General features: G+C 40.4%; 1 protein-coding gene and 1 long non-coding RNA gene across 9 annotated transcripts in view; one reads left to right on the top strand and one right to left on the bottom strand.

Annotated features, from left to right (window-relative positions):
* frem1b (Fras1 related extracellular matrix 1b) overlaps positions 1 to 13,139 on the top strand; it is a 136,768-nt gene that overhangs the window by 53,102 nt on the left and 70,527 nt on the right. For all 4 annotated transcript variants that reach the window (XM_073862231.1, XM_073862232.1, XM_073862233.1 and 1 more), the window contains 11 exons: positions 242 to 450; positions 1,282 to 1,375; positions 2,216 to 2,468; positions 5,678 to 5,872; positions 6,931 to 7,116; positions 7,202 to 7,398; positions 7,477 to 7,702; positions 8,102 to 8,246; positions 8,752 to 8,893; positions 8,980 to 9,175; positions 9,768 to 10,032. In XM_073862231.1, the coding sequence (XP_073718332.1) occupies positions 242 to 450; positions 1,282 to 1,375; positions 2,216 to 2,468; positions 5,678 to 5,872; positions 6,931 to 7,116; positions 7,202 to 7,398; positions 7,477 to 7,702; positions 8,102 to 8,246; positions 8,752 to 8,893; positions 8,980 to 9,175; positions 9,768 to 10,032 (2,108 nt within the window). The remainder of the gene's footprint in view (positions 1 to 241; positions 451 to 1,281; positions 1,376 to 2,215; positions 2,469 to 5,677; positions 5,873 to 6,930; positions 7,117 to 7,201; positions 7,399 to 7,476; positions 7,703 to 8,101; positions 8,247 to 8,751; positions 8,894 to 8,979; positions 9,176 to 9,767; positions 10,033 to 13,139) is intronic.
* The window catches only part of LOC129453999 (uncharacterized), a 41,138-nt gene that overhangs the window by 25,805 nt on the left and 2,194 nt on the right, over positions 1 to 13,139 (bottom strand). For 3 of the 5 annotated variants that reach the window (XR_012366082.1, XR_012366081.1, XR_012366085.1), the window contains exons 2-3: positions 2,223 to 2,389; positions 240 to 400 (exon numbers count right to left, since the gene is read on the bottom strand). This is a non-coding gene — a long non-coding RNA (uncharacterized lncRNA). Of the gene's footprint in view, positions 1 to 239; positions 401 to 2,222; positions 2,459 to 13,139 lie in introns of all 5 variants that reach the window. The other 2 variants (XR_012366083.1, XR_012366084.1) reach the window with 2 other exon arrangements.

Genomic DNA, 13,139 nt, shown 5'->3' with positions numbered 1-13,139 from the left:
GCATGAGATTATGCAAGTATCTGGCAAACGCGAGCGTTTCTTTTATCATAAATCTTTTAGACGCATCTGCAGCATGCACTTATTTTGACAAGACACAGGATGCACAAATTTTGAAATTACGAACCACACACGACAGGCTACATACATGTTGTGACAAACTTCGCATCGTGCGCCCTCAAAAAAAGAAGTCACCGGCCGCAAAGGATGAATAACTGACTGTATCTATATCTCAAACTCACAGATGTTCACTAACTTGCTGAGGGTAGAGGAAGGTGGTGGCAGTTTCCTGATGGAGGAACACTTGTTGGTGCAGGATGTGGATAGCTCAGAAGATCAGCTCAGGGTTCACATGAAGACTCGGCCACAGCATGGACGACTAGAACTGCAGGGCACGACGCTGCTAGAAGGAGACAGCTTCAGATTGCAGGATCTTAAAGCATTGAGGGTCAGGTAGGACAGGGCAAACTACAGCTGGAGATCATTCATATAGTATTCATCATGTGGTGTACGGTTAAAGAGATAATTCACTCAAAAATAAAAATTTACTCACCCTCAAGTTGTTCCAAACTTGCATACACTTTTTGTTTTGCTGAACACAAATGAAGATTTTTTTTTTAAATTTAACCGAACAGATTTGGGGCACCAATAACTTCCATAGTAGGAAAAAGTAATAATATGGAAGTCAATGGTGCCTCAGATCTTTATTTTTTAAAATGTCTTCATTTGTGTTCAGCAGTTGTAAACAACTTTAGGTTGAGTATATGATGGAAGGAAATTTCATGTTTTGGTGGACTATCCCTTTAAAGATCTTTGCTGGTAACCAAATTGTTGTTGGATCATACCCTGCTAAGGTTGATCGATGAAATAAAATAGACAAGTACATCCAAAATTCATTAAAAGAAATTCTGTATACATGCTAAAGGGCGTTCTTTTATGAAATACCACATAAGAGACCAAATGAGCCAGCATTTGTTACATTTTTGTTGTTTATTTTTAAGAGGTACCCATATAGCTATCTGCAATAACCACATTTTTAGAGATTGAGCCTGCGATGTGGACCAAAGTAACCAAATTCACTTTTTAGCTAAATAAATCAGAATAGTAAATTTTCAATCGTTATCATACAAATTAAAGGGGACATATCATGAAAATTTGACTTTTTCCATGTTTAAGTGCTATAATTGGGTCTCCGGTACTTCTATCAACCTAGAAAATGTGAAAAAGATCAATCCAGGTCATTATGATCTACTGAGAATTGCACTACCATGTCTATGATGACAGATACATTCATGATGACTCTGAAACCCTTAAGGACAGCATCGGACTTACGATCACAGATGGAATCAACTCTGCAAATGGAGAGCTTTTCATTCAGGTATCTTTTTAGTTCCTTTGTTAATTAAATCAAACAAAGAAACTAAGAGACATTAAATTTATACCTTAGTGCATCCCCTTAAATATATATATTTTTAGTTTAAAGGAATAGGTTATCCAAAAATGAAAATTAGCCCATATTTTACTCACCCTAGGTGTATATTGTGTATATGACTTTCTTCTTTCAGGTAAACACAGGAATTAAATCATGTCCTTGCTCTTTTCAGCTTTATAATGGCATTGGATAGTGCCCCATTTTTAAAGATCATCTATTTATCAAAAAATAATCCACAATGTTATCAAATGTATTCTAAAGCAAAGTGATGGGTTTTTGTATTTATATTTCAAACTTTATGGCTATACGCATGTTCATGAGTATTTATTGTTCATTACATATACTAAGGTTTTGTATTTATTATCCTTTTACTGTATTGTTGTGTGGGGAATTTATCCTGTTGTTCAATCCCTGTTTTTCATCTACTGTCTTTGTGATCCCTATTTTAATCAATAAGGTCCCTGTGCATGCACGCGTAATGCTAGCTGATCACGTCAATAAGATTTGTGCAATAACAAAATAATTTTTTATGCATGGAGGGTCCTTATGTTGTCACGGGGCCCCAGGCAATCCCCTGTATTGCCTGTTGGACAGGCCAGCCCTGTCTGTAGCTTTAAAAATGGGGCACTATCCAATATTATAAAGCTGAAAAGAATCAGTATATTATTTAACATAACTCTGACTGTGTTTGGCATATGAGCTAATTTTCATCATAGGGTGAACTATACGTTTAAAATGCACGATTAATTTAAAAACGTGCTTTATTCACATGGGTTTTATATTTAGATCCTACCTGTGAACGACGAACCTCCAAAGTTAGGTTCAGACTTGAGGGCTGAACTGTCTTGCAAAGAAGGCGGTCGTGTCCAGATTACAGTTGAATACATCTCTGCTACAGATGACGACAGTGATGATACTCGACTAACATACATGCTTGCCAGGACACCTGCACATGGGGTTCTGCAGAGAAATGGAGTCATGGTGGATAAGTTCTCTCAGCTGGATGTGATCAATGGACTCATCTTCTACCTGCACACAGGTTCATGCTAATTTATAATATTACGTTGTATAAATTGGAGGTGGTTTTCTTGGACAGGGATTATTTTAAACCAGGACTAGGCCTTAGTTAAATTAGGAATTATAACTAGTTTTAACAAACATACCTTACTAAAACATTACTGGAGTGCATTTTGAGGCTAAACAAAGGGCACTGTTGTATTTTAAGATATGTCACTGCAAGATGTTTTCAGTTTGGACAGCGTTTACGATTTATTTTAGTCTAGGACCAGTCTAATCCCTGTCCGGGAAACCCCCCATGATGTTTAAGACATAAATTGCAAACTGTAAAGTGAACCGTATTTTTTATTAAAGGAACAGTATGTAAGAAATTTATATCAATTAATTATAAAATGGCCCTGATATGTCACTAGACATTAAGAAATAATTTTCATTTCAAATACTTATATCACAACAGTGGTCTGGCCGGGATATTGTCATTTAAAAAGTGGAGTTGCAGCCCTCAACTGATGTTTATGTTGTCATTTTGTGTATTGGCCACCAGTTGTGTGATTGCAGTACCAGTTTTAGCCACAAGTTTTGTGATTGCAATACCAGTTTTGGCCACAATCCTACATACTGTTCCTTTAACTCTTTCCCCATCATTTACAAGTTATCTGGTCAATTAAAGGCGCTCTTAGCGAATCTATGAGACGTCACTTTTTGTTGACGTTTGAACTATTTTCAAACAAACGGAGCATAGCTAACTCCTCCCCCTCCCTTCCGTGCTTTCGTGAACACGCCCAACTTTCACCCCCAAATCCTTCATGTCGTTTATTGGCTAGAACACTTTGTTATGTTTCGTGGTGCTAGGTTTGGCCACTGTGTTTTTATTGCGGTTTGTGGAGGCTGGGCTGTCTACAGAGATCGCATTTTTTTACAATTTGATCGGCGGACAGGCAGCAAGCAGATAGTGAGGAGATGTTTGCTGTATGTAACAAAAAATGTTTTATGGTCTAAAACGCGGGAATTCGCTTAGAGCACCTTTAAGAGAAAACGCTTCCCTGCGAATGATGAGTTTTTACGGCAATCCATTCATTCCGCTATTATCCACTAGGTGGCGTTCTTACCTACCAAGCTTATAAAACACTAAAGCATTCACTGATCCAAAAACTGTAAAAACTCTGAGTATGTCGGCGGCGATAGCCCCATGGTTTGTGCGTCGACATATAGCCCCAGCGCGCTCACGGCGACCCGAGTTCGATTCGCGTCTCTGCGGTCATTTGCCGATCCTGCTCCCCTGTCTCCACCCAACACTTTCCTGTCTACTCTCTGCTACAATACTATCCAAATAAAGGCATAAAAGGCCCTAAAACAAAAAACTGCATATAACCCTTACTCAAAATGTGACCCCTGCATTTAACCTATCCCAGTGAGTAGTGAACCCACGCACACACCCAGAGCAGTGAGTAGCTATAACTGCAGCACCAGGAGGGCAGCTGGGGTTAAGGTGCACCACAGTCGCCATCCACCGGCTGTGAGACTCAAACCGACGACCTTCGGGTTACAAGCCTCAGGTTATTAAAGGGATAGCTCAACTAAAAATAAATATTCTGCCATCGTTTATTCACTTCAGGCATGATGTTTAATACCTGTATGGGGCGGCACCAGTGGCGTGTTTACCCACCACGCAAACCACGCAATTGCATAGGGCCTCTCGGGCTTGGGGGACCCGCTACTGGCCACAAGGTGTGCGAAAGTATGTTACGTTTATTCAGACCCAAATCTAATGCACGAATAAAGCATGCGCGAGCGAGAGATGTGCAAGTATGCACGCAGAATAATATATGCGCGCATCCTCGCGAGGGCACATGCTACTTCATAAGCGAACTCTATCGGACAGCGCACCTCTGCCCAGCGCACAAAAGCAGCCACACAAGTGCTGGAATGAGCGCTCGCTCGACTCTCTCTATGCTCTCGTAACTGAACAACATTCACTCGATGGTCAAGTTTACTTTAAAGACTTTGGGCTTCACACCTGTGATTGGTGGCTTGGTTTGATCAGTGACACGCATCTTTTGTTCCACGCTCGTACAGGTATAAACATCATGATAAAGACACCACGCAGGGGTTTAAATCATGTCTAAAATACTCATATAATACAATACAATAAATCATACAATAAATCATATTCTGTATCTCATCATTGTCATTAAAATCTCATCTTTAGTGTATTTCTAGTCTATATGCTTGTTGTATCACACAGTAAGTTTGTTTTTGCAATATGAACATTAGAGTTGTGTGATTCCCATCCATAAATTCAAGCAATAACCAACTTACAATGTTGTTTGCTGGTGTTTGTTAGTTCAGTTTGTTAGATCAGTCTGAATCATAATCTAATGCTTTCTCTTTTTCCTCATTTAGTTTTTTTAGTAAGATGTCAGACACTGAAGTTGCAGTATTAATCACATTGTTTTAAATACATTCTATAAGACATTTGCAAGCAAAAGATATATCTGACAGGGGTGCGAAACATTTTTTTTAAACCAAGAATTTTTGTCATACCAAACTGTAACAATTTAGTGTTATTTTAAGCAGTGTAAAACAAAATAAACCCGGTTTATATATATATCTCACTTAATTCTATATACTGAATATTATTGTTGTGCAATTCAATTGAAAAACCTTGGGCAATGCTGGGGCATGGGGGGCCTTGGTTCTTGGACTTTGCATAGGGCCCCCAAAATGGTAAACATGCCACTGGGCGGCACAGGGGGTAGCACTGTTGCCTCACAGCAAGAAGGTCCCTGGTTCGAGCCCCGGCTAGGTCAGGTGGATTTTCTGTGTGGAGTTTGCATGTTCTACCTGTGTCACCATGGGTTTACTCTGGTTTCCTCCCACAGGCCCAAAACATGCAAATTAGGTGAATTGGAGATACCAAATAGCCCAAAACTGTTTGGATCAATTTGTGTATGGATTAACAGGTTCTTGCCATGAATAAAGAAAGAAACCCTGTATGACATTCTTTTGCAAAATTTGAATAATGTCTCAGTGGTTTTGTGTCCATACATTGGAAGTCAATGAGAGCCGTTAAGGAGGTTTGGTTACAAACCTTTTTCAAAATAGCTTCTTTTGTGTTATGAAGAAGATAGAAAGTCATATTCGTATTATCGATCTGTTTCATCTAGCCAAATAATTAAATATGATTGTGTAATGTTGTCAGTATTTACTGTGCTTCACTGGATCCAATAGGTGGTGAGATTGGACCAGATCCTGTATCAGACACCATCACGCTCATAGTATCCGATGGAGAGGCCGGAATAACAGATGGCTGTTGCCAAGAGGACGCCTTACCTCCACCAGTCCCCCTGCATGGCACACTTCCGGTCTATGATCTGAACATCACGGTGGTGCCCGTCAACAATCAGATTCCAACTATAACACTGGGTAAACATAACCTACAAGTTCTCTAGAGAAACAAATCTGTTAGTATTTGGACAGAAAAGTCAGTTTTCATGCATTGAGAGACTGAGTGGATTAAACAACCGCTCACTAATCTCAATCTAATTGCCAGGACGCTTGGCCAAGGCGTAATTAATTCATCTTCATGACAATCCATGTAAATCAAGTCATTTTACACGGCACGCAGGTGACAGACCACAGCTTGGTGAACGGATTTGCTAAATCGCCATCTTTCACATTCAAGGGAACATACGTTTAGAGAAATGGTAAAGAAAAGGTTTCGGCCAAAATGAGGGATTTAACTGTAAACTCCAGGATTTACATTAAACTTTGCCGTTATCAATGCAGAACAGTGACCAATAAGCGAAGGTACTGATGAAGCCCACCAGCATGCTTGTTGTGGGTGCATGCAGGCCAGTAGATGTACACACATCTGGTTGGGATTATAGACGGAGAGCAGTGCACATGTGCTAAAGCACAAGAAAAGATACACATTCCTATGAGATTATATGGACAAAGAAAGAAAAGACAATAGACGAGACGTACCCCGCATTGTGTCTATTTTTCTCATTCAGATGCAATTCTAATCTCGTAATTCGGAAATCCCTATCCCTAAAAAGTTAGGATTCTCACGGTGTAGATTTGCAAAATAAAATAGTCATTTAATTATTTTGCATTGAATAAAGACAGACTGGCTTAAGAGCATTACGGAAAGAAAGCTCCTGCACTTCACTCTGGGTGCTTTATCACTTTTTTTACAGACTGCTGGTCATTAATTCCCCTTGTTTCAAGCCTCTATCCAAAAACAACCTCATTCTGCATTCATTATTTATCTGTGCAGTAAATGGTAGCAGATGCCAGTAAGCAAAGGCATGATGGCTTTATCAACACCCAGGTGGCAGCGTGCTGGCAGACAGCCGAGAGAGAGCAGCACGTTAGTGGGGCGGCACAGGAACTGCCTTGAAATAAGAGGAACAATAGGAAAAATATAAGGATGTGTACTTGAGAGGAAAATATAAGTATGCTTCTTGTTTTTTTTTTAGGTGGTATGTTTGTGGTAGACGAAGGTTCCAGTGCATGTTTGTGTGGTGGGGTGTTGGAGGCCACTGATCCTGACACCCATCCAGACCAGCTCATGTTTTATTTGGTGACCCCTCCACAATATGGGTTCTTGGAGAACATTCTCCCATCCCCTGGATTTGAGAAGAGCAACGCTGGACTCCGAGTGGGTCAGTTGTATATTTAAAATGTTCCTGGTAAATTGTTCTCACTATAAGACCATTTAGTCCACTAAGTCATATTGTTTGAATTAAGTTTCTTTCAGCCAGCTACACCTCAGCTCAGGGTTCATCAACTATGTCCAGTCGGTGCACCAGGGTGTGGAACCCACCGCAGATTTCTTCACCATTAGTGTCAGTGATGGGATTCAGAGATCTGCACCATTGCCCTTCTACATCATCATCAACCCTACCAATGATGAAATCCCATCACTGCTGCTTGGCAACTTCTCAGTATGCTTTACTTGTTGGACACTAGCTGACTGCTATTATGACAAAATTGTCCAATAAACAAACAGTTTTATTCAATAGGTCATGGAAGGAGGGATGAAGGACCTCAGTCCGGATATTCTAAACGCGGTGGACATTGATATCCCAGGAGAAACTCTTACCATGACCGTCCTGGTTCCTCCTACCCATGGGACCCTGCTCAATGGCATTTACGGGCTTGAGATGAGTCGCTACAAAAGCATGAGCCCCGAGGATCTACACCGAACATTGGCGATTCAATCGTTCACTGTACAGGAGCTACAACAAGGTCAGTTCCCGTACTACCACCTTTTGTGGCCCAGTCTACCTTCTGTGCCTTCCAGAGGGCGATGGTTTGTTATCACTGTGAGTATCCAGGCTTGCAGAACAGATGTTGCTAGAGACAAAGGTCACAGATTGCCTGTGGTGCTTTTCCTTCATCTGCAAAGTCGCTCCGACTGCTCCCTGCACACAAGGCACTCTGCACGTGGTACTTGGTGACTGCAGAGCTTTGCTTGTTAGCGCGTGATAAAGAGCCTTTGAAACGTAGGTGACTAGGTCATTGACAAAGGGATACTAGACTAGTGAAAACCAGTGGAGTCAAAGGTCACCTCTGAGCAGCTTTAAAATGTAAATCACCACCGAATCACTTAATCTGTCTTCAAATCTTTCTTGTGTTGATCCACAGGAATGAAGATCATGTATATGCACGATGACACAGAAACCCTCAAGGACTCTTTCACCATACAGCTGACAGATGGTGGGCACACAGTCCAGGGGACTGCGTGCGTCCGCATCATACCAGTCAATGATGAAAAGCCACGGCTACTAAAGTAAGGACGCCCTGGGACAAATTCAGAGCCAGGAAGGCGAATGAAAGCGGGGAGTTTAGTGGTGGAGAGACTGGACAAAAACAGAAGGGAAGGCTGATCTTGGATGAGTTTTGGGGAAGGGGGGGGGTCAACACAACGTGTGCCGCACATGTGGCTGGGGAATCTGTCTGTCTCTGACGGAGTAACTGGGAATTAAGTTACATCTTTGAGTAAATTGCTTGTTTTTATTCCACTCTTTCCCTCCAAGATCAGCAGGATTTGTATTCACTCCCTCCATTGGGTGTACATGTAAGCTCCACAACACCAGAAGTAATGTGTGTTTTTGGCGGGAGCCTGCCTCCTTGTTGAGGTTTCCTCATGGATTATGATGACAGGCCGGTCTTGCTTGAATTTCTTAATATTAGATGGGCTGTTTGTGTATTTATTTGGGATTCAGGTTACTTTGTATCATAAAAGCTTGGCATCTGTACCTTAGTGTCCAAAGGATCTTAATCTTTGTCCTCAGAAATGCAGGTGTTGATGTTCAAGCCTTGGCGAAAAGAGTCATCTCCAGTGTAGCGCTAGAGGCAGAGGACCACGACACTCCCAGCAACCAGATTGTCTTCATCCTCAACGCAGGTCCCAGATTTGGCCTTCTTCAACTCATGGTTGGTGGGGATGGTGTTGATGTTATTATTTGAACGAGCCAGTCTTGTGCATTTAATGGTGCATGTTTTGGGGGGATCTCTTGCAGACAGAAGCAGGATGGATTGATCTGAGTCCAGGTCAGAATTTCACCCAAGAGGATGTGGAGATGAATCGCCTCTGGTACACTCACACTACATTTAGCGGCTTCAAAGGTCACGACAGGTTTCACTTTGTTCTCAGTGATGGGGAAAACCAAACACCTGCACAGAGTTTCTTCATCTCTGTTCGCACTGTTCAAAAAGGTGAGTTTAGTTGGCTGTGGGGTAGTGGGCGGCTCATAGGTAATTCAGTCGCTGAATCACAGGGACCGTTTTTTACAAAGGCACCCCATGGCCCCCTGCTAAATGCCGCCTTGGGTGGCTGCCCATATTGGCCTTACCTAAATCCGCCACTGATAGAGCGATAGTATAGCTGTTTTTGTTTATCTCTCGATTCCAGTCCAGGGAAAACAACTTTGTTGACATCTTAAATCTGTACATGCATAATTAAAAGCACTGGCACTCCCTATGGCCAAAATGACTTTGCCAGTTGGGTGAACATGGAAGGATGGCAGCCACTGTCCTCTTGGCTCTGTTCTGACTTATCCTGTAGAAAGAGAGGTGAGAACGTTCTGGCACGCAGGGTGGGACACCTTTAAACGCCCAGCATGAATTATTAACACAGCTGAGGCCAAACATCTGTAGTCCTAGATCCCATTATTGTCCTTTTGCCGCAACCAAGTCACCATGGACAAGCTTATGTGCACACACAAACCTAATTTTTTATACTCAGATAAGAAATAAACATTTATTACAGTATCTATTGTAACCCATTTTGCTTGTTTGCTGCACACAGGCGACATTGCTCTCATCACCAAACCTGTGACCTTGATGGAGGGTGAGAGAGTTATCCTGACCACTGACATCCTGATGGCCACAGACAGTGGAAGTCCATCAGATGAGCTCATATATACTGTATCTACTCCACCTGAACATGGACACCTGCACATGGTCCAAACTCCGGGGGTTCCCGTGTTCACCTTCACCCAAATGGATGTGGCTGCCAACCGGGTGTGCTACACTCATGACAACAGCCGCTTTGCTGACCGTGATTCTTTCAGGTCAGTGATTTTCACTGTATGTTTGTTAAAGGCGGGGTGCATGATCTCTGAAAGCCAATGTTGATATTTGCTAAACAAACACGCGCCTACCCCAATATAATCTAGACCTTCTTTTGATAGACCCGCCCCACACATACGCAACCCAGGCAACGATGTCGATAAGTAGACACGCCCCTTACTGTTGATTGGCTACAAGTGTGTTTTGGTACTCGGCCCGATTTCCTTTTCCAAAGTGTTTTTCAAAAATCTGAATTTATAAGAAAGACTGAATTTATATTGCGAGTCTAAATGCTTAGATCCAGGGTTGTTTTTGATTGTGCCTGTTTACATTCACTTCAGTCACTACTGTTGTAGATTACATTAACACGCCACCAGGCGTGACAGCAACACTACTTGGTGTCATTAATAAGCTGTTTAGTATTTGTTCTAATACTGTAAGTGTTTAAGACAGTGCAGCAAATTGCAAATCCTTACGTTTTTCTTTGCGTTTTTCGCGTGCAGTCTACAGTGTTGTCCAAACAATTCACACTGACCCATAAAAACGAATAAAAACACTTTATTGCCAATGTTACACAAAGTCTAAACATGTAATACACATGCAAATGCCGTATTTCACAGTAATCACCGCATTTCACGGATTGTACAATGAAACCCCTTTGTTAGGCGCCTGAAATGCTGTAGCTGTGTAAACTAGCAAAAATTAAAAACGATTATTATTGAGTACGTGTACATGACGACAATGTACTAAAAACAGAAGTTTTTCTTTGCATTTTTCGCATACAGCCAACAATGCTGTTAAAACAATTCAAACTTATTCATGAAAATGAACAAAAACACTATTGTTGTTGCCGATGTTACACAAAGTCTAAACATGTAATACACATGCAAATGGCGTCACCGCATTTCACGAATTGTACAATGAAACCCTTTGTTAGGCCCCCAAAATGCTGTAGCTGTCTATATAAAAGCCAAAACTAACAAAAATTTAAAAACGATTATTATAGGCTACGTTTAAATGATGACAATGTACTAAAAACAGAAGTTTTTCTTTGCGTTTTTTGTATACAGCCGACATGCAATTAAAACAATTCACACTGATCCATGAAAACAAACAAAAACAATTTATTGTTGTTGCCGATGTTACACAAAGTCTAAACATGTAATACACATGCAAATGGCGTCACCGCATTTCACGAATTGTACAATGAAACCCTTTGTTAGGCCCCCAAAATGCTGTAGCTGTCTATATAAAAGCCAAAACTAACAAAAATTTAAAAACAATTATTATAGGCTACGTTTAAATGATGACAATGTACTAAAAACAGAAGTTTTTCTTTGCATTTTTTTGCATACAGCTGACATGCAGTTAAAACAATTCACACTGATCCATGAAAACAAACAAAAACACTTTATTGTTGTTGCCGATGTTACACGAAGTCTAAACACGTAATACACATGCAAATGGTGTCACTGCATTTCACAAATTGCATATTAAAATCCTTCGTTATGCCGAATATGTGTTCGGAGTGTCGTGTGTTGTTCATGTTTTCAAAATATGTGTTGCTGCATCATGTGAACCATGTGCATCACGTATTTTGTCAAAATAAGTGCCTGCTGCACACGCGTCAAAACCGTTTATGATAAAAGAGACACTCATGTTCACATAATACACGCAAGACACTCACTTTCACAATTCTGATTACGTATGAGATTATGCGAGTATCTGGCAAACGCTAGCGTCTCTTTTATCATAAACCCTTTGGACGCATCTGCGGCGGGCACTTGTTTTGACGGGACACGTGATGCACATAGGTTCACTCGACACATGTTTTGAAATTATGAACCACACACGATGGGCTACATACATGTTGTGACGAACTTTGCATCGTGCAGCGTCGAAAAAAAAGTCACCGGCCGCCACTGCTAAAAAGTGACGTTTTACTTTGCGTTTTTCGCATGCAGTCGAAAGTGTTTTCAAAACAATTCACACTGATCGATCGTTGTTACTGATATTACACAAAGTCTCAACATGTAATACGCATGCATATGGCACCACTGCATTTCATGAATTGCATATTGAAACCCATTGTTAGGCCCCGAAAATGCTGTAGCTGTGTAACTGAAAGCCAAAACTAACAAAAGATTTTAAACGATTATTATTGGGTATGTTAACATGACGACAATGTACTAAAAACTGAAGTTTTTTCTTAGAATTTTTCACGTACAGGCGACAATGTTGTTAAAACAATTCCCATTCATACAGAACGATAAAAACAAACAAAAACGCTCTATTGTAGTTGTCGGTGTTACACAAAGTCTAAACATGTAATGTCCATGGCGTTGACGCATTTCACAAACTGCACTTTGAAAGGCCTTTAAAATGCTGTAGTTTCGTAAATGAAAGCCAAAACGATTTTTTTTTTATTTGTATTTATTTAGTTGACGTGTAAATAGGCCCATAGTTTAAAAAGTATATTTTTTAAGTTCAGTAATGAATGAAAACCAAAACTAACAAAAAAATTCAAAACGATTATTATAGTAGACATTTACATGACGACAATGTACTAAAAGCTTACGTTTTGCTTTGTGTTTTTCCCATACAGCCGACAATGCTGTTAAAACAATTCACACTGATCTATGAAAACAAACTGAAATGAAAAACACTGTATTGTTGTTACCGATAAAGTCTGAACGTAATATGCATGCACGTGGCGCCACCGCACTTCATGAATTGTGTAAATGAAGGCCAAAACTAACAAAAAATTAAAAACTATTATTATTGGGTTCGTTTACATGACGACAATGTACTAAAAACTGACAGACAGGCGACAATGTTGTTAAAACAATTCCCATTCATACAGAGCAATGAAAACAAACAAAACCGCTGAATTGTAGATGTTATACAAAGTAAAGCGCATGGCGTTGCCGCATTTTACGAATTACACCGTTTGTTAGGCCTTTAAAACGCTGCAGTTACTGTATGTCAATGAAAGCCATAACTCACAAAACATTTTTTTAAATTGTATTTATTTAGTTGTCGTGTAAATAGTTTTAAAAAAGTATATTGTTATATTTTAAAGTTCATGTATGTTTGTCATGTAAATAGT

Source organism: Misgurnus anguillicaudatus, chromosome 23 (genome assembly GCF_027580225.2).
Source record: "Misgurnus anguillicaudatus chromosome 23, ASM2758022v2, whole genome shotgun sequence".
In the NCBI taxonomy this organism is placed as follows: Eukaryota; Metazoa; Chordata; class Actinopteri; order Cypriniformes; family Cobitidae; genus Misgurnus; species Misgurnus anguillicaudatus.
The sequence above is the reverse complement of the archived record's forward strand: the minus strand, read 5'-3'. Positions and strand labels throughout refer to the sequence as shown.